Source organism: Euprymna scolopes, chromosome 41 (genome assembly GCF_053919585.1).
Source record: "Euprymna scolopes isolate OS-2025 chromosome 41, ASM5391958v1, whole genome shotgun sequence".
Taxonomy (NCBI): domain Eukaryota; kingdom Metazoa; phylum Mollusca; class Cephalopoda; order Sepiida; family Sepiolidae; genus Euprymna; species Euprymna scolopes.
The window spans coordinates 75,695,585-75,719,738 of NC_136522.1; the positions used below are offsets into that span (position 1 = coordinate 75,695,585).

Consider the following 24,154-nt stretch of genomic DNA (forward strand, 5'->3'; position numbering starts at 1 on the left):
CGCCATCGGCTAAGCTCTAATCTTTTTCGGATCGCCGCAAGTGTTACGTTGCGGGGGGATCTGTATGATATGGACGGGTGTATATATTACGTACGTGTGTCTAACTCGTATAATGTCTAGTGGTATCAAAATTATGACTACAGATACATTTTAACAACGGACAAATAACAGTTCTCTAGGGTTGTAACATCGGGCCAATCGAAGAAACATACCTGACCAACCCCTTATCTTGTTTGATGGCTCCTCAGGAACAACGGCAAAGAAAGTTCAATTAATAAATCTAGGGTTCTCTTTTCTGAAACCTTTATTTCTTATGTTTCCCCATTGGAAAGCTACCACTGGTCCTAGACTAACGCATTCTGATCACCTTTGTTGGGAGCCATCACCGTCCGACTCGGTCCACTCTCACTCACTCCCGATCCTTGACTGCTTCTGCTCTCTCTCTCTCTCTCTCTCTCTCTCTCTCTCTCTCTCTCTCTTCTAATTTCTGACATCAAATCGTCGTATCTCTTTTCAAAACTCTAACTAAAGTCCACGTCACTTTTAAATGTACTATATATATATATATATATATATATATATATATATATATATATATATAGGTTGAATTCTAAATAAAAACTGAAAAGAATCTTTTATTGAACTATCATTGCCACCTTGGTTGTGTTTGCAAAAATAATTTTGCTCGACTATACGCGTATTCGTCTAGCGTGAATATATTAAGGAATTAATATGTAAGTGTATAAGAAGGCTGTTAGCAATGTAGAATAGCGCAATAGTGAATTGACGTGACCTATGAACCAACCAAAAGTTTCATCTTCGTGTATCTATTTATATTTCCAAACAGTCAAAAGTTATAGCCTGTTGACATAGAATGAGTGTTTTATGTCAAACTGTTTAGTAAATTTCGTATTGTGATGACTAATCATTATTAATTTTTATTAATCCTTAACTATGCATCAACGAATACAATAATATTTAGTTTTCTACACCTTATCATAAAAAAGATTCGTAGAAAATTTCAGCTAAATCGGAGTAATAGTTTCCGAGAAAACCTCTAAAGTAAATATGGCATTGTGGTGACATTTTGGCCTATTAAATTAAAAACGATAAAGTTATAGCCCACTGACTTAAAATGGGTGCTTTATGCCAAATCTCTTGAATAAATGTGGTATTATGATAAGTGTTTTATATTAATCTGTATTAATCACTAACTATGCATCGAATGAATAACACAATACTTAGTTCGTTGGATCTTATCATAAAAAAGATCTATACAAAATTTCAGTTAGAACGGACCAGTAGTTTCTGGGAAAATTTTGCAGTAAATGTGGTATTTTGATGACTAATCCCTATGAATCCTATCAAATTGCGCATCAAACAGATACGATAATACTTAGCTGCACCGTATCATAACAAAGTTTCATGCCAAAGTTAAGTCAGATCAACTTAGTAGTTTCCGAATAAAGTTTGAACGAACTGACAGACTACTTTATCTTGTATGTTTATGAATATATACTGTTGCTGTATTATGTACCGTATCTTAATCCTTAATGTTTTCCTTTTACAGTTTAGGGTCCGAGCCTCTGACCTTGGTGTACCTTCAAGAACCAGCCCTAATGAAGCCACTGTTACGATAAATGTAATACGCAATGAATACGCGCCAGTTTTCATAATGACACCAAAGACTGTGACCATTAATGATAACCTGCCAATTGGTACGTTAGTGACTTCGATGGCAGGAACTGACCGAGATCCGGTACGTCAATTTCTATTTTTGTCCCCTCCCCCCGACCAAACCGTGAACTCTGCGTGAGTCCTTTACGTGAGTTATAAATGAAGATGCTAAATTCTTAGAAAATATTAGGCTCAGTAGAATATTTAAAATGAAATATTTGTCCCGATGTATGATGGGAAGGTGGGAGGCGAAAGAAATTGGGGAGTAAATAGGGAGCTACCACTTCTGCATGTGTAACGTGTGGGAGATTTAATTTTGCTGGAACAAATGTAGGGAGGTATAGTGGTGCATTAAAACGAATGATAATCAGAACACACGGAGCAAAGACAGGCACCTAATAGGAGCAAACTGAATTTTATGTGTCGTCTGCGTTTTCCAAACTACAATGTCATTTTGTAGAGAGGAACATCGTTAGCATTTTATCATATTAGAGACAAAATATATTATTTATTATTTATGTAGTAATTTTTTACTGAATCTTTCTCATACTTTTAAGAAATTGCAAGATAGTGGGGAAATATTTTGCTATTTCAGGAGATACTACCTCCACAAAAAATAAACTTTCTTTCAAAAAAGAACGAATAGTTATTTATGATTGGGCTTGTGTTCAGAATAGATTGGCAAACAATTATAGGTTACTGTGGCAATCTAGAATAATAAAATCTTATTTTTATAACAACAACTGATTGAGACCAGGTACGCCCGTTTTTATTTTGGTTCCCACCGAAGCTTGAACTTCGGGTAAGTTATAAATGAAGCTGGTAGGTTTTCAGAATATATTGGGCCCAGTAAAATATTTAGATCCTCCACAGCTTACGACATGAAAATCAGTGCAAACAAAGCTAAACAGATGGCAAATAGTGGCAAGCTAATTCAAACTGACATCACTGCCAACGTGAAGGTTGCCAACGTTCTTAAGTAAAAGTGTTTCTATCGATTCGAACGAGGCACGCCCAGGTTGTCAGTCCGTGTTGTTGACCACTAAGTAAGCATCACCTCCCCGCTGCTGCTGCTGTTGTTGTTGTTGTTGATGATGATGATATTTCAATTCTTTGTTTCTTTTCTCTAATTGCAGCCTCCTTTCAATCAACTGGCTTACAGTTTGTATGGTGAATTTCCAGGACCAGACTTCTTTCAAATAGACAGCAAGGGTGATGTTACAGTTAAAAAGAACTTGAAGACCGGTAGCGACTCGAAATATACGGTAATTTACTCCTTGTGAAATTTTTATTCTAACTTTATATCAAAGGCAATGTTCGCGCTAAACACTAATATCAATATACAGTACTGGTATTATTTGAAATAATATTCTCATCGTGAATGTTATTATGTTTCTAAATATTGTAGATGAGAATTGATTATTCCTATAATTTGGATTATTTGGACCACTCTTCATGTCTTGAATGTTATTTTCACAACATTTCGTAACACCCAATCTTCTTCAAATCTATGTTGTCGTGCTCGGAAATTTTTCTTTTTTTACGGAAATCACCTAAATCAGGCAATGAGACACTTGATGTAAGGCGCTAAAAATGCTACTCCAAAGTTGAAAACTAGGTAATGATGAGGGTAAGATAGCAATTCTCCTCCCTTTGTCAAAAATATCGCTCATGGAATGTGAGGACTAAAGGACAAATTAATAGAAGCGAGAGTTACGAAACTGCTGAAAGTAAACCCAACGTTTATTTTCTCCTATCCTAAAATATATATGTTTGAAACAGTCTTTGCGTCAGCAGAAATAATATTTCTAGACTAAATTATAAACTAGGTGTTCTACATATCTAATATCTAACAAAAACAGCTCGTTGCAATGGGAGGAATTATGTCTTGTATAAATTAAACCATGTAGTTATACTTTTGCGATACTGATAGCCAAAAGTACTTTATTACTTTCTGTCTTTTAAACTATTATCTTCGAGTTGTTCCTAGTCTTGGTAAGTAGTGACCTATTTGTAAAAAGATGGTCTTATCAGTGTGTTTCGAAGTGTATTTTGAGCACAAATACAATGAAAGAAATGAATGACAACTATTCGATGTATATCAATAATATAAAAGTATTTATTAACAGTTTTACTAGAGAAATTACTACGAATAAATTAGAAGTAAACGGATTACAGCAATTCTATAGAGATCAACAATATTAAATAATTCATTAAAAATTTTACTACAAGGGTTATAATAAAAAAGGGGGCTTAATTGTTTTTTTGCTCAGTTGATTTTGGAAATGTTCCCCATTTTTGATTTTTCCGATCTGTGTTGTCTGCTCAATACAAGGGGAGATGACTCTGTGCAAATCAATCAATTTTCCCCCAATAGAAATATTTATCATAATCTAACCAATAATCTTATATGTTTTGAAAGAATGTTAAAATAATACATTTAAGACTATTGTGAAAGTTTTATTTCAATCACACGCCTCGATTAATTGTACAAGTTTTATCGTTTTGCATTCATTCTTGCATATAACCAGAAAAGTTGGCTATGAGTTGAGCAGATAAAACATGAGGCCAAGTTAGATATATCAATAGTTCCCGAATACGGCATGTTGTAAAGTTTATTTTGAATATCAAAAAAATCAATAATAATAATAATAATAATAATAATAATAATGTGAACGTAGAAAAGACAAAAACGGAACGACTAAACCCAACAGAAACAAAACTCTATTAGTGCAAGATATGGAAAGAATGATAGGAACACAACAGAAATGCCGAATGGCTGAAAGACATGAAAGAAGAGCTACGATAAATCGAAGATGGAACAGTGAATGAAATCAACAAAGAACTCCTAAAGAAAACCATAGGAAAAATGGCAAGCTGAAGATCACCAGGACACGACGGGATACATGCATACTGGTTCAAAAAATTCACATTGCACGAAAGACTAGTCCAAAATATAAGATTTACTCAGGAAGCAAACGTGCCAGATTGGATGACAAATAGCAGAATCACACTGATGCAGGACACAGAGAGAGGAACCGCCCCCAGCAACTATAGGACTATTGCGTTCTTACCAATGTGGAAAATACTGACAGCACAACTGAGGGAGAAAATCAACCACACATGAACAGCAAGCGCGGACCAGATAAACTGCTGCAGAGACAAAACATGAAACGCCACATGGAACCAAGAACATTGAAGCCGCATATCTATAACTTCTGTAACCCTACCCCATTCCCCTATTACCACATCACTGCCCCCACCCACTCAAAAACAAAGTGAGATCAAACAGCCAAGTAAAGTCAAGGAGGAAAGCAAGACCGAGGAGAGAGAGCACTGACCAGATCTCCGCTGGATAAGTGCGAAGAGAACTGGGACCTTGGGGAGGCTTATAGCCACTCATATTCCAGTGAAGACCAATGGCCGCTGCCAACGAGAAATCAATGGCAGGCGGCTGTTGCAGTGTTGTAAATTTATTTTCAAATACTATCAAAAGAGGTGGAGAGTACTGGAAATCTGGGGAGAGTACTGGAAATCCGGGAACACCACAAGCTGTTTTCAAGGAAAGATCTTTGATGACCTGAAGCAATAAGCCATATAATAGGCGAATTCAGCAAACTAGCTCAAAAAGACTATAAGAATAGACACGATCAAGTGGGGAAGGCAGTACACTGGCAATTATGCAGATAATTGAATCTTGAACACCTAGACCAATGGTACAAACACAAACCGGCAGAATTACTTGAAAAATAAAGTTACAGAATCCTATGGGACATGGATATACAAACGGATAAACCCATCCAAGCAAGGAGACCGGATGTCATACTAGTTAACAAGAAGGAAAAGTCTTGCCATATTATGCATTTTGCCGTCCAGCAGATCACAGAGTGAATATCGAGGAGATTGAAAAGCAGAACAAATATATTGAATTGACTAGAGAGCTTAAAGTGATATGGAAAATGAAAAAAGTCAAGATAATACCAATAATAGTCGGAGCGCTAGGAACAATACCGAAAATCTTTGAAAATAGAATGGGAAAGACTGAAATCGGAGGGATGGCTGGTAAGATACAATGGAAAACACTAATGAAAACAGCTGACATCTTAAGGAAAAGCCTTGAATGCGGTGAGTAACACACGAGTTACAGACACAAACTGGACATACAGAAAATGCTACAAATTCAAAACATAAAGAAGCCCCACATGGAAATATGAAAACTGAAATTGTATAATTGTAAGTTAACCCGCTGCGCCCCTACACTCCTCCAATTTTTCCATTTTTCTGTGTGTGTCACAAAAACTGACGCCACACCAAAAAGCAAGAAGGGTAAAGGAAGATAAAAGACCAAGAATAAATAGCATTAGCCGGCCTTCGCTGGATGAGTGCTAAGAAGACTGGTACATTGGGGAGGCTTTTTGCCACTTAAATTCCAGTGAAGACCAATGCTCGCCGCCAACGAAAAAATCAATGGTAAACTGTTTTTATGATAACGCAAATTCATCTGCAAAGGTTATCGGAAGAGGTAAAGAGTACTGGAAATCTGCGAAGACTTGTTGTCACTCAGACTCCAGAGAATGCCGCAAGTTGTTCTCAAAGAGAAAGTTTTGATGATGGCCTGTATGACTACTTCTAGGGAGTAAATAATAGTAATAATAATAGTAATTATTATTATTATTATTATTATTATTATTATTATTATTATTATTATTATTATCATTATCATTATTGGCTCACATGGAGCTTTCACACAAGTCAACAAACGATCTGATTGGAAACCTCTGGTGTTCTCTGAAAGCTGAGTGACAAAGTCTCCCCAGACGTCCAGTTCTCTCCACCTCTTTCGATAGCGTTTGCAAATGAATTTGCATCATCGCAACAGCCTCGTACCATTGATTTCTCGCCGGCAGTGGCCATTGGTTTATACTGGAATTTGAGTGACACTAAGCCTCCCCAAAGTCCCAGTTCTCTTTGCGCTTGTCCAACCGAGGTCTGGCTGGCGCTCTCTCCTCGGTCTTTCAGTCCTTCTTGACACTTCTTAGCTCTTTGGTGTCACTTTTTTATTGGGAGGAGCGGTGGTGAAACTATGGGGGGATGCATGATGGGGTGTAGTACATGTAGATATGCAGCTTCGGTGTTCTTCAATCCCTGTAACGCTTATTCGTTATATTTTCTTCTTGTATTGTTCCCCGCATTCTAGGGTTTTCCTTAATATTTCAGTCGTTTTCATTATCGTTAGTCGTTGTACTTTTCCAGTTATTCCTCTGATTCCAATTTCTGACATTCTTTTTTCGAAGTTTTTCGGAATTGTTCCTAGTCCTCCTACTATTATCGGTACTATTTTGATTTTCTTCATCATCCAAATCCCTTTTAACTCTCTGGCTAGCTCTGTGTATTTGCTTCGTTTCTCCTTTTCTTTCATACTCACCCTGTGGTCAGCTGGGACAGCAAAGTCTACGACTTGGCAGGATTTTTCTTTCTTGCTAATTATTACGACATCTGGTCTTCTTGCTTGGATGGGTTTGTCCGTCTGTATGTCCACGTCCCATAGGATTTTGTGGTTCTCGTTTTTGAGTGCTGTTTCGGGTTTATGCTTGTACCATTTGTCTGTACGCTCAAAATGCAGTCGTTTGCACAATACCCATTGCACCGCCCTCCCCACTTGGTCATGCCTGTTTTTGTATTCCTTTTGGGCCAGTTTGCTGCATTCACTTACTATATGGTTTATCGTTTCGTCTCTTTGTCCACAGAGTCTGCATTTGCTGTTTTCTTGTGTTTTATCGATTCTTTCTTTGATATGGTTGGTTCTTATTTAGTTATCTTGTGTTTCAGTTATTAGAGATTCAGTTTCACGGTTTATATGTCCTTTTCGCATCCATGTCAAGGTGTTTTCGTTATTCTCATCTTTTGTCATTCTTATGAATCTTCCGTGAAGTTGTTTCTCTTCCCACTTCTCTTTTCTCGTTTTGTCATAATAATAATAATAATTATTATTATTATTATTATTATTATTATTATTATTATTATACACACATGCGTACAAAGTTTTCTGTTCTGTTTTGTTTTAACCAAACAGTAAGTGTCCATGTGTGTTTTTTATCAGCAGCAAAGAAGCAATCTGAGTTTTGTAGCGGCGACGTTTGGAAGATAAGCGAGTGTGTTTTACAACATTCTTGTCTACAACGAAAATGAGATATGTGTATAACGGATTATATACCTCACGCTAAGGCGCCATGTCAAACAATCAATAGAAAATGGTGATGATACCACGAGACGTATTTTTCCACGAATTATGCAAACCAAAACTAAATACTTATTTTTATGTTCGTGTTGTTATTACAATATAATGTAACATTTTATTCATCTTCAAAATGTTTTTTTTATTACAGAAACGGAGTTATTCCATTTTTTGTTTGTTCATTTTTGTAATCATATTTTTCTTTCTATCTCAGTTGCGAGTCGAGGTTTTTGACTCTGGCACACCGTCACGACGGGCTACGGGCGTACTCTACATTATTGTCAACAAGAACTATAATACGCCCTTTTTTACGTCAACAATCTATAGTAAGACTATCCCGTATAATCAAGTAATTGGGTCAACCATTCTTACTGTCACCGCGAGGGACCAAGACACATCTGTAAGTTTCTATTAAAGCAAGCACGTTTTATTTTGTTAAACGTAATAAAATAATATATGTTACTAACAGGAAGTCTCGACGCTGTTCGGGATTGAATGAGAATCGCTACTGAGCACTTTTACATTCTTCGGTTTTGCTGCGTCCGGCATGAATGTGTAACTTTCAATTAAATAGTTGATGTGAATTAAATAGAAATTAATTAATTTAATATATCTTTCAAGCTAGTTCGGCATGAGTCACGTAAAGGTGATGATAAATAAAAGGTAACGTAGCGATTCTGAATAATTTTCCTTGATTTTCTAATCATGAGCTTATTTAAAATTGTTTTCATATTAGTAAACTGTCGAATTGGATTAATTATTTTTAACCCTTTATGCCCTGAATTATGATGTATATGATTAAAAATATTTATTGTTAATTTTGGTTAGTTTAAAGGGTGATAAAACTAAAAATTTTATTTTTAAAAATCTATAGTTACAGAAAAATAATTGAAAATTTCTCTACTATAGTGGACATTTTAAAAATATTTCTTTATAAATTTAGAATGTTATTCTCGCGTCAGATTTTAAAACTAAATCTGATAATGAATTTCTTTATTCAGTTTTTGCTATTTTTAGAACAAGTTGTCAAACTAAATTAAGAAAAAAAAGCATAACGAAAAACATTTTACGATGGAATATTGTATTAAGATATGTTATCTATATAATGTATCTTGAAGAAAACTATTAAAATTAGGTCATAAAGGGTTAATAAATCGTTACAAAATTCGTTAAATTATTGCCAGTAACATGGTATAACAATAACAAATGAAAATTGGATAGTTTGATGTGTCGCCTCAAATGCTATTTAGATCCAGCATTAACAACTCGACCGACATAATTGTATGTGATAGCTTAATGAACACTCATGTAAAACATGACATGGGCGTTCTTTCCTTCAATCAACTTTTCTAGATCGAATTCTTGTCTAAACTAGTTTGATTGATGACCATAGCCTATGAGTGAAGTCTTTTTAAACAACCAGATATTTGAACATTTTATTATTTGCCCATATGCTAAGGGTTTTTGCATTTACAAGTCATTTATATTTTATAATTATAGGCCCCCGAAAACGTCATCGTATATTCCATATCGAGCACGAGTCCAGCAAATTCCCGGAAATATTTCATGGTTGATGGGGAAACAGGTGCAATCAAGTTAAAAGACAGCTTGATCAATGACAACTCAAAACCGCTATCTTATCAGGTGAGTTAGTTTTAGAATTTATTTTATGTATAAGCATCTAACAACAGTAACAAAGAAAACATCGTTATTAACCCTTCGTTAGTCACCTGGGTGTTCCAAACATGGTTAGTCCCATGTGGTGTTTATAAACCCTAATACAAAAATGTTTATAGTGTTATTATTTTGTAAAATATAGTTATCCTGCTGGTTCAGGATATATCTACAATCCCTGTTGAAAAGTTTGAATCACTTGTAGCTTATTGATATTAATATGAAATAATACAATTAAATTATAAAACTAAATAAATAAATTATTACATTAGTTAAGCTCATGGTTACAAGACTGAAAGAGTAATAAATTGTAAATAAAATAATAATCCCATCAAAAATTATGATAAAGAAAATACCAAAACATATTAATTCCATATTAAATATTACAGAGTAGCCTAATATTACATAATATGCGCTTATATTTACAAATCTTCATCCTCACGGGAAAAATACAAAAATATATAAATCATAAAATCATACTTACGTTAGTCAGTTGGGGTGTCTGGATACCTCAGAAGGACAAAGCGACGTCTACAAGGAAAACTGAGGTTGTTTAAAGTGGAGATAGTTTTCGCAGGGTCAGCCTCACTCTCTCACGCCAACCAGGATGATCCAGCGGAAGAAGAAGGTCGAGATAGGCGGAAGCCAGATGGGATGAAGGAACTACTAAAAGTGTTGACGTCCTCCTACATACAGCGCCCGGTATTCCCAAGTGGTTACCTATCGGGTATGGGCCAGGCTTAATATTGCTTAACTCCAGTGATCTAACGAAAACTGGTGTGTCAACGTGATTATGCGGGATATATAAATAATGTCAAAATGAAGGAGCGACGTTTCTTGGCATCATACCTCGCCAAACAGTTTACAAAATAAAACGGACGACGAAATTTGCATCTAGCATGCCAATATTAAGTGTCTTTTGATTGATCTAGGTGAACTGCCTTGGTCAATTAAAAGGGACTATTTCGGAATTCAAAGGCGGTAATTAATCGTCATGAAGAGAAAAGGGTAAATAATCATTCTTTTGATAGTTACATGCTGGCGTTCATTCATCTGATTGGCTAAGAATGTTTTTATTTGTTTTTATTCATTCAGGCGAGTGTATGCGTCAAGCTACATGCGCAGAAACGAGTTTGAGAATTTTAATTTTGGACGCCGAGGTATAAACATTGGTTGCTACATTCTTTCCATTTTCCTACGATTTGTAGGGGTTCGTGTATTTTCAGAAATCTTGATGGATAACTATTTTTATCTAAACAATAGTTTTTAATCTGTGTAATAATATTGTTGTATTTCTGTGAGGGTGTTTATATATTCTGTACATATATATACGTGTACGTAACGAGTGTCTTATTGAATGTGCATCTATTCGTCATACATGTATTTACGTCTGATCGCCTAGTTTTAAAAATGTCACAAAACAACTTATATGGTGTATGTTCATATATATATAAAGACAAATAAGGGATAAACAAACATATTTGTTTCTTGCCAGACAAATGAAGACATACCTTCAACAAAAGGGACGAATACCATTCTATGGGGTTACAACATCTGGCCAATAAGGGGAAACAGTTAGCCCATCTTTGATCTTGTTGGGCGGAAAGCTGCAACGAAAATTCTACCACGTACAAAAACCTCGGGTTTATTTCGGCAACGTTTATTCAAAATTTTGTTCCCATCTTGGAAAGGTTGAACGTTGATACAGTCGTGTCTACATTTAGATTATCGATGTTGCCCCTGCTAAGTGCCATCATGTCTCTCGACCGTATCTTTCGGCCGCCCGTTACAGACTACAAATTAACTTCCTAAGGTGTCTCTCAACTTGTTTTTTTTTACACGGAGGTCACTACTTATCAAGGCCCGGAAGCCAATCAGGGATAAGGGTTATTGCAAGTACATTACGTTAGTGTGGAGATTTGATGAAGTGTTTACTTAAGGGGGCGGTTCATTGGGAATTTGTTAACTTGAAGACATCCAAGTTGTAGTCAGGTGGCAAGCAGGCAGACGGAACAGAGTTCCACAGGCGTGCAGTTCTAAGAAAGAAGCTTTGTTCATGGAATCCACGTTTTGATTTAGGCACAGATAAAGAGTGGGGGAAATTTTTCACAGTGGATTCAGCTAGACGGGTGTTTTTCGTGAAAGATTGGCAAGGGGGAACCAGAGTTCAGACGAGTACCTGCCATGGAAATAACGATAAAATAAGGATAGTCTTGCAACGTCTCTTCTGTGGGAGAGAGGTTGCAGGGTAGAGAAAAGGGCATCCCCCACTAAGCCACAAAGTCTATTTTGTACTCTGTCAAGGCAGGATAGGCTGTTTTTAGCAGCTCCTGTCCAGATATGGCAGCAGTATTCCATCCTTGGACGTACTTGGCTTTTATATAGATAGAGAATTGCATCAGTAGTGAGATATCTTCTGGAGCGGTAGAAGGATAACACCATTTTTCCAGCGACCTTGGCAACAGACTTGATGTACGTGTTCCATTTCAGATCAGGGGTAAAGGACAACCCCAGAAGCTTGTCAAAACACGGGGCTTCTCCTAGACGAGAGCCATCCATTTCAATTGATGCCAGATGGGGATCAGAGCGTTGATGATGTAAAGATAGGAGTTTGGTTTTAGATGCATTAAAGGTAACCAGTCACGTCTTCCCCCACTGAACCATGCGCTCGAGATCAGAGGAGAGAGAATCAGAGAGAACTTTGTCATTTATAGCCTTTGATGTGTTGCCGTAGGTGGTCGTGTCATCAGCATAGATGTCAACGAATGATTTAAGTATGTGTTTAGGGAGGTCATTGATGTAGATCAGGAAGAGAGTTGGGCCCAGGATTGACCCTTGAGGGACTCCAGCATTAATACTGCAGGCCTCTGATTTTTGTCCATCGACCACTACTCTTATGAGCCTATTGGAGAGAAATGATTTAATGATTGAGAAAACGTCAGGTATCTACGTAACCAAAAGTCCTTGCTTACTTATCGTATAAAACCAAACATTTCAATCCAATATTATTAAATATGGAAAATGCAGCAGTTTTTATTTGCATAATAATGCTATACAGACGATGAATCCCGTACGTTAGAAACAGATAAATAATGTCTACGTTTTAACAAATGTCTCTGTCGTCGTTATTGTCATATCTTTTTACCAGTTATCACTCTAGAACCATTATTATTAATATTATTTTTAGTAATAATACCATAATCACTTCAGATATTTTGACTCATAATCCGATTTTTTTTTACAGTTTTCCGTCCTTGCAACGGATAAAGGGACCCCACCGAGAGTAAGCTTGCCAGCCTCAGTCACAATCACTGTTATACAAAATAATTTCGCGCCGAAATTTACAAATCTGCCCTACAGTACGACCATCAACAGAAACACAGCAACCAATTCATTAGTTTTCACTGTCACTGCTACAGACGACGACACTGTATGTACTAAAGTCATACTTTCACATCTTTTTTTTATCTAAGACCTTTCTCTTTCTTTACATGTTTTTTTCTTGCAAGAACGTTACTCCTTCATTTTTTTTATAAATAGGAGTAATAATCTAAATATCAGAATTTCATCTTAAAACTGCTTAAATTTGAGTCTTGGTTTTTGAACACGAAGAAATTGCATTTGTCTGTTTTATTATTATCATTATTATTATTGCTGTTTGATGAAACGTTTTTATCGTTTACTTTTGTTGTATTCGTTTCTTTACAGCAAGCACCGTTCAATCAAATAACCTATGACATCATTGGAGACAGAACAGCGGACAGCTTTTTCTCAATTGCGCAAGACGGTAAAATCACGTTGAGGAGTTCTCTCAATAACGAAAACGAAAACATCTATTTTGTAAGTTTCTCGCATTCCTACAGTATTTTGATATCTCCGAACATAGCTTTTTCTTCTTATTTTTTTTTAAATGGCAAGGTTGCTCGTATATCCGGCAATTTTTAATTGTGCCAATACGTTTTTGGGTAGAATTCATCAGCTTTTCAACAGATTGTAGTTTGTTGCTAAGCTGTAATAAATTCATGTTGTTTGAAATTGTTTTCGATAATTTATTATTACTTTATTAATACTGTTTTTGTAACTTTGTCAACAAATTGATTAAATTATTTTATCGTCTGCTTACTTGAATTTGATTAGATAAGTGTTTCGGGACATCCTAATTCTTTCCGTTATCGGCTCGGAAACAATCGTGAAAGTTCGGTTTTATCGCCGTAAAATAGATGCATAAATACCGTTTTTATTTTGGAATGCTGGATTATACATAATTATTCTGACAATCAAATAATGTTGCAGCTTATATAAGCCATTAAAGCTAGACCGGATTCTAAGACTTAAATTTCGCCTTCATTTGAACATTCCTGTTTCCACATCGCATATAAGTGATTAAGGTTTCGAGATATATATACATATATATATATATATATATATATATATATATATATATATATATATATATAAAAAAGTGAACGTGTCTGTCTGTCTGTCTGTGTACATTTCCCTACGCAATAACTCTGTCAATTTTTATTCTATAGACTCGAAATTTGAAATACCGGGTACTGAGATTTGGGAAAATCGATGTGACGGGTGTCAGCCAGAAATTTGGCTGTTAAGGGGTCAAATTTCAACGATTTGACCTTTAAGAACTCTACCAAACTCCTCCGACAATTTTGGGTCTAGACACTTGAAATTTTAGATATAGGTTCCTTGAACCTGGATCTAATTTAATAAAGTGATTTGAGCCCGAAACTATAAATTTTAAGGGGTCATAATAGGGGTCAAATTAAAAAAAAATTTACTCTTTTTTTGTTTTGCTCAGCATACACCTCCAAACACCCGGGCAACGCCGGGCTGAAATGCTAGTATATATATATATATATATATATATATATATATATATATATATATATACGAGCAAACAGTTAATAAAACATGTTAAAGCCATGAAGCCATCTATTAGCAAGGAACAAGCCACATGTACATCTTTAACCGCGAGAAATATCGTTGAAATTTAAACATTTATTAAATGTCGAGACGTCCGTCCACATTAACATCCTGATGTATATATATATATATATATATATATATATATATATATATATATATATATATATATATATATATATATATATAAACTCAAGATTGTGGGAATCTTCTTTCTGGCTACATAAGGGCGATCGTTGCATTATAATAACTAACTTTTAATCCTTTTAAGTGACGTATTTTCAACATTTGTTTCATCTTTTCTGTTTTATATATTGTACCTGACCGTTTTTAGTGAGTGTATCTATTCTACTATTCTTAGATTATCATTTTTGTTGCTTCCGGAAACTAAAAGTTTTTTCTTCTTCTTCTTCTTCTTCTTCTTCTTTTATAGATCCGTGTTCGCGCTCGTGACGGCGATGTTTCCAGTATCGACCGCAAATCTGCTACAGCTGTCGTCACCGTTAACATCCAGCGCAATTTGTTCACGCCCTCATGGCCAACCGGCGTGAAGTACGAAAGGACAATTGCGGAAACTACCAGCCCAGGTGATATAATCTTAACCGTAAAGGCCACTGATAATGATAATTCTGTAAGTAGTATTTAGTTTATCCATTATTATTAATACTCTTAACAGATGTACCCGGCGTTTCCTGGGTGTAAAATAGATTGTCAAACTTTGTGCGAATGTTTATCTATTACAAATAGGGCGGTCTTTCGCCAAAATTCTTGTAAACAGGTACAACAGAAGTTTTCCAGCAGTCGAGAAAGCAAGATTCTACTTGAATAGTCTTTTCCCTTGTGCTGCTGCTTCCATGACACTACTGACATGCAGAAATTTAAGTGTAATGTGAACAGACATCTCACTGTCCAACTCCATAAATAGTATCCCTGCAAATCTGGTCCCAAATAGTAGCCCCTTACGACTAAGTGGCCCTGTGCTTTGTTTGGGGTGAAAGCGTAATAAAACAAATGGTATCAGCCTGTCTGAAGCTGTTGCTATTATTTTTATTATTTTACTATTCCTCTGTTTTAATGCTCAATTTTCCTATCTATGCTTTTTAAAGACTAACGCACCAGCTTTCAATTCTTTATTCAGCGGAGTTAGTCTACTATATGTTCTTTTGTCATGATGCCAGCCATTAAGACATTACGTTTTCTTTTCATAAGACATAGTATAGTGTCTATTCTGTTGTAATGAGACAATCTTTCTAGGAATGACATCTACGAGGTACCTTCAATAAGTTTTTAGTTTTTTCTCGTATGGGCACTTTAAGTGATAGTACACATATGAAACTCTCGTCCCCTTCGAAGTAATCTCCTTCGTCTGGAATGCACTGGTACCGTTCCAACAATTTCTGCAAGTCCTCTTGTGTGGGCGTGTCAATTATCCTTGTTGCAGCCTCTTTCATATCCTCAATTGTCTCATAACGACAGCCTCTAAGGTTTTCCTGGAGCTTAAAGAATAACCAAAAGTAACAGGGGGCAAGGTCTGGATTATCTGGGAGGGTGAGGAATTGTCTTGATGCCAATCTTGCTTATATAGTCTATGGCAAGGATTGAGTTATGGACTGGTGCATTTGGGCAAACTTCTTGCAAATCTTCCGCATCTTCCGTTCCTCGTGAATAATTGTGTGTACAGTTCCCACACAGACACAAAGCGGTGTACTTATGTGTCTATAGACACACGACGTTCCTTATCCATGGAATTCTTTATTTGGCCAATCAACTTTGGTGTTCTGATTTCCTTATTTCTCTCACACCTCTCAATATCCTTCACAGAGTCCATGCCTTGCTTAAATCTCTTATGCCACTAAAAGACTGATGCTCGATTCATGCATAATGGTTCAAAAGCAATCTGAATCATTACCTACAGCCTTTCAGTTCTAAGATCAACAGCCATCTTCTGTCTTTACATTAATAATCATTTGTTCTTTTTAGCTCCTTACATCAAGTGGATTCAAGCATTGTCTCGAGCGATTTTCATAAAAAAGAAAAAAATATATACGACTTCTAGTCGCATAGTTTTGCGAATTATAACAAATTCTCTGGCGAATTTATTTGTGTTATTATTATTAAAATAATAAATATGTAAAAATATTAATTTGCCAACTGAATATATATATTTGTTTTATCTATGTCATTGTTTATATCTTCAAATAGGATCTTGTAAAGTAAAATTGCACAAACCATATTTCTTATGCTTTTATATCCATTATTTTTTAGGCACCCTCTAACACGGTGGTATACAAGTTTGTGTCAACGTCCCCTTATTTTTCGATAAATGCGGATACCGGGGCTATATCGGTGCGTCGGTCGTTGACTGGTGTAACGCAAACAACTTATACAGTAAGTAACATTAGTAGAACATTATAGAGCTTATTCTGTTATGTTTTTGTTTTGTTTTTTGTTGTTGTTTTTTTACATTTTTGCTTATAAGTTACTAAATAAATAAATAGTTTATTAAAGCCTAGAAGCCACTCAAAGACAGGGTGGTAATCGTTTGGACAGATTGTCAATGAACAACGAAGAATCATAACATAGTGCATGTGAGCATATGGTAAAATATCAGCAGCAACAAAGTATTGCTGGCTTGGAAAGAGATTAGCGGCAGCAGAAAAATGCGCATATGCAAATTAGGTAGTTTGCGCGATAAGAAACAGGGAAAACGGAGAAAAGGGAGAGAAAGAAAGTCATCGTCGAAGAAAATGGACATGTAAAGTCGAAGGCGAGGAATGGCTGGCTACGACCGGCATGAGGTCGAAGAAAACTGAACGTTGGCAAGATGGACGATGGCGAGAGACTTTTACGTGGTGTCGAGACGGGAGAGTATGATAATAAAAACTTATGTTGAAAAGAGAAAAAAGCCGAACCGGATTTTTATTTGTTTATTTCCAGTTTTATTTTTTATAAATTACCAAAGTAAAGTATAAGGCCACACAACGATAAAGAATATTATGAGAGGGTTGAAAATAACGAATGGAATTAACAAGATTTTATTACTTATAAAGACGTAGTATGCGTTAACATTGGATTTGGGGGCGACCATGTTGTAATCGACAGCGAAGCAGTTTCGGCGTAATTTGTTCTACAGATGGGATATTCATGGAAATCCCGTTTGATGTCAAGCACAGAAAGGAAAAAAGGAAAGTCTGCTGTGGTTGCGATAATAAAGCAAGTTCTTGCTTTTAATGTTTTGGGGGGATAGACATTTAGTCTCAGTCAAGAACCTCCGCGGAAAGAGTGACAGAGTAGATGCTGTGGTGTGTCCACCCTATGGATAATAATAATAATAATAATAATAATAATAAACTCCTGCACTTACTACAAAAACCGGAAGAATATGTTTCCTGGTGTTAGCACATAATATATGTACAAGTTATATCCACCAGGTAGTCGGACTGACGTAGAACTGCACTTTTTATTTTGTTGCTTTTGTTTTTCAGTTCAATATATTTTGTTTCCATTGATTATGAAATTGTGTCTTTTATCCGAACACTTGTGGGACCACAATAGTAAATAAAGATTAGCAACTTCTCTTCTGTGAGAAGGGTCTTGGTTTCAATTATGCATTTATTTTATAAGTGGTTTGTGCATTGTACGTGTACAGTGGTGTTTGTGTTATTACAGCTTTGATGGCTTCAAGACAGTAACAAAAGAAACACCTACCCCTGTCACTCGCATGTACTTGTTGCTTTTTTTTAATTAGAGGGGAATTTTAGTAAACTCTAACTGCGCAAATATATCAAACTCCGACAATCGATTTCTTAAAGAACTGCTAACCTCAAACGGCGACTCCTAACTTCAGCATAAATTGCTGACCACCAAAATCAAACTGCCATCTGTAGCGCGAATGGCTGTCATCAATATTCGATTCGCGATTTTAGCGTGGATTGCTAGTAGGTAAAACCAGACTCCAGCACAAAATGTTGAATCCTAAACTCCAATTCCAGCATCAATTACTGACATCAAACTTTGACTGCTGACTCCAGCTGACTCTCAAATTCCGACTGTTAACATAAGCATGACCTGACACCGATTTCAGTGTAACTACTGACTCCTATCCCTGGCCCAAACAAAATTGCTGACTCTCGAACTTCAACTTGAGAGTCCATCTCGCTGTTTTCTAACTTCTTTTATTTTATTTTGTACTTTCCTGCAGCTATTTGTAGTGGCTTCAGATAAAGGTAACCCAGTCCGTCAAAGTCCACAGATTCCTGTTACCATCACAGTTCAAAGGAACCAGTTTTCACCGGTTTTTGTCCTTCCAAGCAATGATCAATTGACTGTTAGAAAGGGTACAACAGCAGGATCTCTGATTACCACAGTAAGAGCAACTGACCAAGATACAATTGTAAGTATTATTTAGGATCTTCTTTAAAAAACAATCATTTCTATCCTCTTTTTATCTCTCTCCCTCTCTTTCTCTCTCTCTCTCTCTCTCTCTCTCTATATATATATATATATATATATATATATATATATATATATATATATATATATATATATATATATACTAGCAGGCATCCGTGCAGTACCCGGCCGTAAAATACGCATTAATATTACATTTTAATTAATACAGAAATTGATAGGTGTGCATGCGAGTATCAATTTTTTTTTTTTGTAAATAGTTCACTTCTCGTAAGTAAAAAAAATACTCGAACTGAGATCGAAACCCAAACCTAAAGAGAGTGAGTCAAGTACGATAACCATTATATCAGCTTGACACGATCTTTACAAAGTGTTTCCAAACCTACTTATTCTTAACATAACATGAATGGATAGCGACGTATTAATGTTTATGTAAAACAAATAAAAAGTATTTATATATAAATATATATATATATATATATATATATATATATTCATCTGTATACAGTACTGTTTCACTATATCACAGCTCATTAGTGTGGCTAGACAAGCAACTACATTAAACCAGGAATAAAACTCGACCGCTCAAATAACAGCCGGAGCTTCTAATCGTTGCGCTATTCAGCTGTTGCTAATAAATAAAAAATTATATATATATATAATGTTAGTTTATTTTTAGCTATTTCTTAACCGACTGACAAAGGCTCACGTGATAATGTCTCAGGCTAGAAAGCTACAAATTTTGCTTTCGGTTTTGGTTTTGAGTCTAGCTGATGACACCCAAGACATTTGTTCTTACTTTTGAAGTAACGACTATATATTTAGTACAACATAATATAAAATCTTCGATAGCAAATTGACTATAATAATATATACGAGATATACGAAATGTAGATAAATTTAAATATACTTAAGCGTATTTTACGACCGGCAACGCCAAACGCCCCCGCTAGTACACACGCACATGTGTGTATGTATATATATATATATATATATATATATATATATATATATATATATGTATATATATATATATATGTATATATATATATATATGTATATATATATATATATATGTATATATATATATATGTATATATATATATATATGTATATATATATATATATATGTATATATATATATATATATGTATGTATATATATATATATGTATATATATATATATATGTATATATATATATATATGTATATATATATATATATATGTATATATATATATATATGTATATATATATATATATATGTATATATATATATATATATATATGTATATATATATATATATATGTATATATATATATATATATATGTATATATATATATATATATGTATATATATATATATGTATATATATATATATATATATGTATATATATATATATATGTATATATATATATATATGTATATATATATATATATATGTATATATATATATATATATGTATATATATATATATATGTATATATATATATGTATATATGTATATATATATATTGTATATGTATATATATATATATATATATATCTTATGAAAAGCATAAGGCTTCGAAATGCCTAGATATAAAGAGTATTTATAACCTCTCCTCTCAATTTTCTTCCTTATTGAACTGAAAAATAAATCCATATATACTCATATTTAATTTATTTTATCTATACATTTATGTGTGTGTGTTCCTACTGTATCTCTACCAGAAATTTCTTCAGCTTAAGATTTCAGGAACGCGGACCCCATGTAATCATTGCACCAAAAAACGTTCGTGTTTCTTAATTGTTCTTTATTCAAAACTTATTTCCAGTCACCTTTCAATGTGGTCAAATATTCCATTATCGGCGATGATCAAGCGGGAAACTATTTTTCAGTGGATAGTATCAACGGACGAATAAGTCTGAGACAACCTTTAACAAGTGACACCTATAGGGTAAGTATTTCTACCTCCTTATTATTTTTAAAGAGTAGTCAATTCCATATGAATGACATATATCATGCCATAATAATAGGATCATTTTTATCATTTTTAGTTGTAGAGCTGTTTCCTGTAAATGCAGAAAAGCTACATATTAATTTTAACTAGCAGAACTCGTGGAAATTGCACGGTAGTTGAAAATTTTTAAACACATTATAAATAAAATGAATGAAAAATAAAACAAATAACGACGAATTTAAAGCAATTTTAGTAAGTTCTTTTTAACCTTTTAAAGTTAAATTAAATTCATTTTAAAAATTTTAATTTTTTTCAATAAAAATCTAACACACAATACATTGTTTTGTTTATATTTTTTGTTATGTTTTTTTAATATAAATTATAAAGGAACAGATGTCAATTCATTTGTAAATGATGTTTTAATTTTAAAAATAATCCATAATAAAAATCGATCTCTCTACATAACTTTTATAAAATAGAATAGCCAATTTGAAACCGTATGCAGACAGCTATGTTTTTTTTCTATTTTTGTTTTGAAAATTTGGGGAGAGGAAATGATTTTAATAATTTTTAACTGATAAAGAACTACTATAAAGGGAGGTGGGGGTAATTCGTTTCTTATTAATTAATGTTTGTGCTGATGATGTTGTTTGTGACACCGGACGTCGGATAAGTAAATTAATATTTAGATTATGCGTTTCGAAAAGGCTCATCAGAGCGAAAGTAATAAATCTGAAATCAAAAAATATCTAGTTTCCAATTTTCCAACATGTAATTTTGTTACGTAGCGAGTGTGTAAGTATGTGTATATGACGTAGCGGCATCAGAATTTCAATATGTTACGTAATGCCAGGTTAACGGTATGTTAGATAGCGGGGTCTATATATATATATATATATATATATATATATATATATATATATATATATATATATGTAAGGCGTGTATATAAATGTAATATGGATATATAATGTATATTGAGTATATAATGTATATAATGAGTTTCTTTGTGTTCTCTAGAGATTCATAATATTCCTTGTGCATAACTGTTTACATACATAACGGGTGGAAGGCTAAAGTGTCGCCTTAAAGAAAACAACACTACAGCTTTATTTTAAAACTCTTATTGAAAAAGTAGCTGCCTTCAGTCTCAATCACCGCCTTGATACGGGTCTTGAACTGGGAGCATGCCACAATCGCCGATGGGAGCTCGGCGAATACTCGGCGGATGGCAGCAATCAGGCTGGCTTTGGTGTCGTGGGTAGTCATGTTGGTGATGTTCTTGACGTATGACCAAACGAAGTAGTCCAGCGAGTTTAGTTCACAGGAGGAGAGCCAATGAGAGAAGGGTACAAAGTTGTAGCATTGATTCTGAGGCCAAGCCTGGGTCTCTTTGGAATTGTGGGCTTCCAGCGGCCATCTGATTGCACCGGAGGGTTACCACACTATTCAGCACTTCCAGGTACACTTTGAGGTTGACTTTTAAGCCGACTTAAAAGATGTGCGGTGGCATGATGTGTCCCTCACTTGAAATCGCACCAAAGACCATAACTGTGTCCGAAAACTTTGTTTTCATCATCCTGGCACGTCCCTGTTTTTTTTTTGTTTTTTTTTTTTACACAGTGATCACCACTTATCAAGGCCCGGAAGCCACTCAGGGATAAGGGTTATTGCAAGTACATTACGTTAGTGTGGAGATTTGATGGAGTGTTTACTTAAGGGGGCGGTTCATTAGGAATTTGTTAACATTAGACTTGAAGACATCCAAGTTGTAGTCCGGAGGGAAGCAGGCAGACGGAACAGAGTTCCACAGGCGTGCAGTTCTAAGAAAGAAGCTTTGTTCATGGAATCCGCGTTTTGATTTAGGCACAGATATAGAGTGGGGGAAATTTTTCACAGTGGATTCAGCTAGACGGGTGTTTTTCGTGAAAGATTGGCGAGGGGGGACCAGGGATTGGAGTTCAGACGAGCACCTGCCATGAAAATAACGATAAAACAAGGATAGGCTCGCAACGTCTCTTCTGTGAGAGAGGGGTTGCAGGGTAGAGAAAAGGGCATCCCCCACTAAGCCACGAAGTCTATTTTGTACTCTGTCAAGGCATGATAGGCTGTTTTTGGCAGCTCCTGCCCAGATATGGCAACAGTATTCCATCCTTGGACGTACTTGGCTTTTATATAGATAGATAGATAGATTATTTATTCGTGGCAATCCAGCGATGCAATGTGAGGGTGCTGGTAATCCCGTATATACAGAAAAACTACAGATTAATTTGAATTATGCGTTTCTAATAAGCTTATCAGGGCGCAAGTAATAAATCTGAAATCGAACAATCTAGTTTCCAATTTTCCAACAGGTAATTTTCATGTTGAGTCGTTATGTTAAGGATTTCAGTGTTCTTCTTCCTTCGTTCCTGTGTGATTGCCATATCTGATTTGTAATAAAATGTATTAAAAGTTAATATATATAAAACTACTGAGCTGTTTCAGCGGAAGGTAGGGATTTTTATCCAACAGTGATAAGACCATTCCTGTAATGATCAGGTCCCTGTTGATTTTAAGGTGGGTATAAAAGTTCTGTGCAGTTCTAGGAGGTCCACTCTCCCATGTTTTGCTTTCTCTTTTCGAGAATGGGTTAGTTTATTGCTAATTGCCTGAGGTGCCCAGGCAGTTTTTGCAGGTCAGAGTGCCCCATCTCTGGGGTGGTGACTTCTCAATCCCTCTTTCCGGTGTCACAGTTCTTGCAGTGGAAGAGAACTAAATACTTTGTATTGTGTGATCTAAACTGTCACACAACCGGTTCTTGGTCTTTTGGCTATGAACAAAGTGTGGTACCTGTGCTGGTAATACACGTCACGTTTTCTGTCTTAGATCAGTGTAGACGAAATCCTTCTAGACTGAGGAAATGTTTATTTTTATTCTAATCCAGATGCCCCCTTTTGGAGAAGCTGGATTTTCCCCACATTAAAAACCGACTCTGTGTCTAACTTTGCCCTCGTGGGGCGGCAAGTAAATAGGAACTAGTTAACATTTAAAAATTAATCAGATATATATATAAAGTTAGGTATGTGTATGTATATATATATATATATATATATATATATATATATATATATATATATGAAATGTAGATAATACTAGAAGGAAGACTCGACGTTGCCCGAGATTTAATAATAATCAATTAATGTTTCATACTTCATATTTTTATTGCCATCGAAATCGGTTTAATCCCCCATTTTCATTCAAATTGATTGATTGCCTACTCTAATAAGGG

The 24,154-nt window shown here is 35.0% G+C and overlaps 1 protein-coding gene across 1 annotated transcript in view; it reads left to right on the forward strand.

Moving 5' to 3' along the window:
• The window catches only part of LOC145266635 (uncharacterized), a 471,019-nt gene that overhangs the window by 148,008 nt on the left and 298,857 nt on the right, over positions 1–24,154 (forward strand). The window contains exons 44-53 of the mRNA XM_080122558.1: positions 1,571–1,759; positions 2,814–2,942; positions 8,127–8,312; positions 9,413–9,556; positions 12,831–13,016; positions 13,295–13,426; positions 14,961–15,158; positions 16,793–16,915; positions 18,729–18,920; positions 20,758–20,880. Of these exons, the coding sequence (XP_079978684.1) occupies positions 1,571–1,759; positions 2,814–2,942; positions 8,127–8,312; positions 9,413–9,556; positions 12,831–13,016; positions 13,295–13,426; positions 14,961–15,158; positions 16,793–16,915; positions 18,729–18,920; positions 20,758–20,880 (1,602 nt within the window). The remainder of the gene's footprint in view (positions 1–1,570; positions 1,760–2,813; positions 2,943–8,126; positions 8,313–9,412; positions 9,557–12,830; positions 13,017–13,294; positions 13,427–14,960; positions 15,159–16,792; positions 16,916–18,728; positions 18,921–20,757; positions 20,881–24,154) is intronic.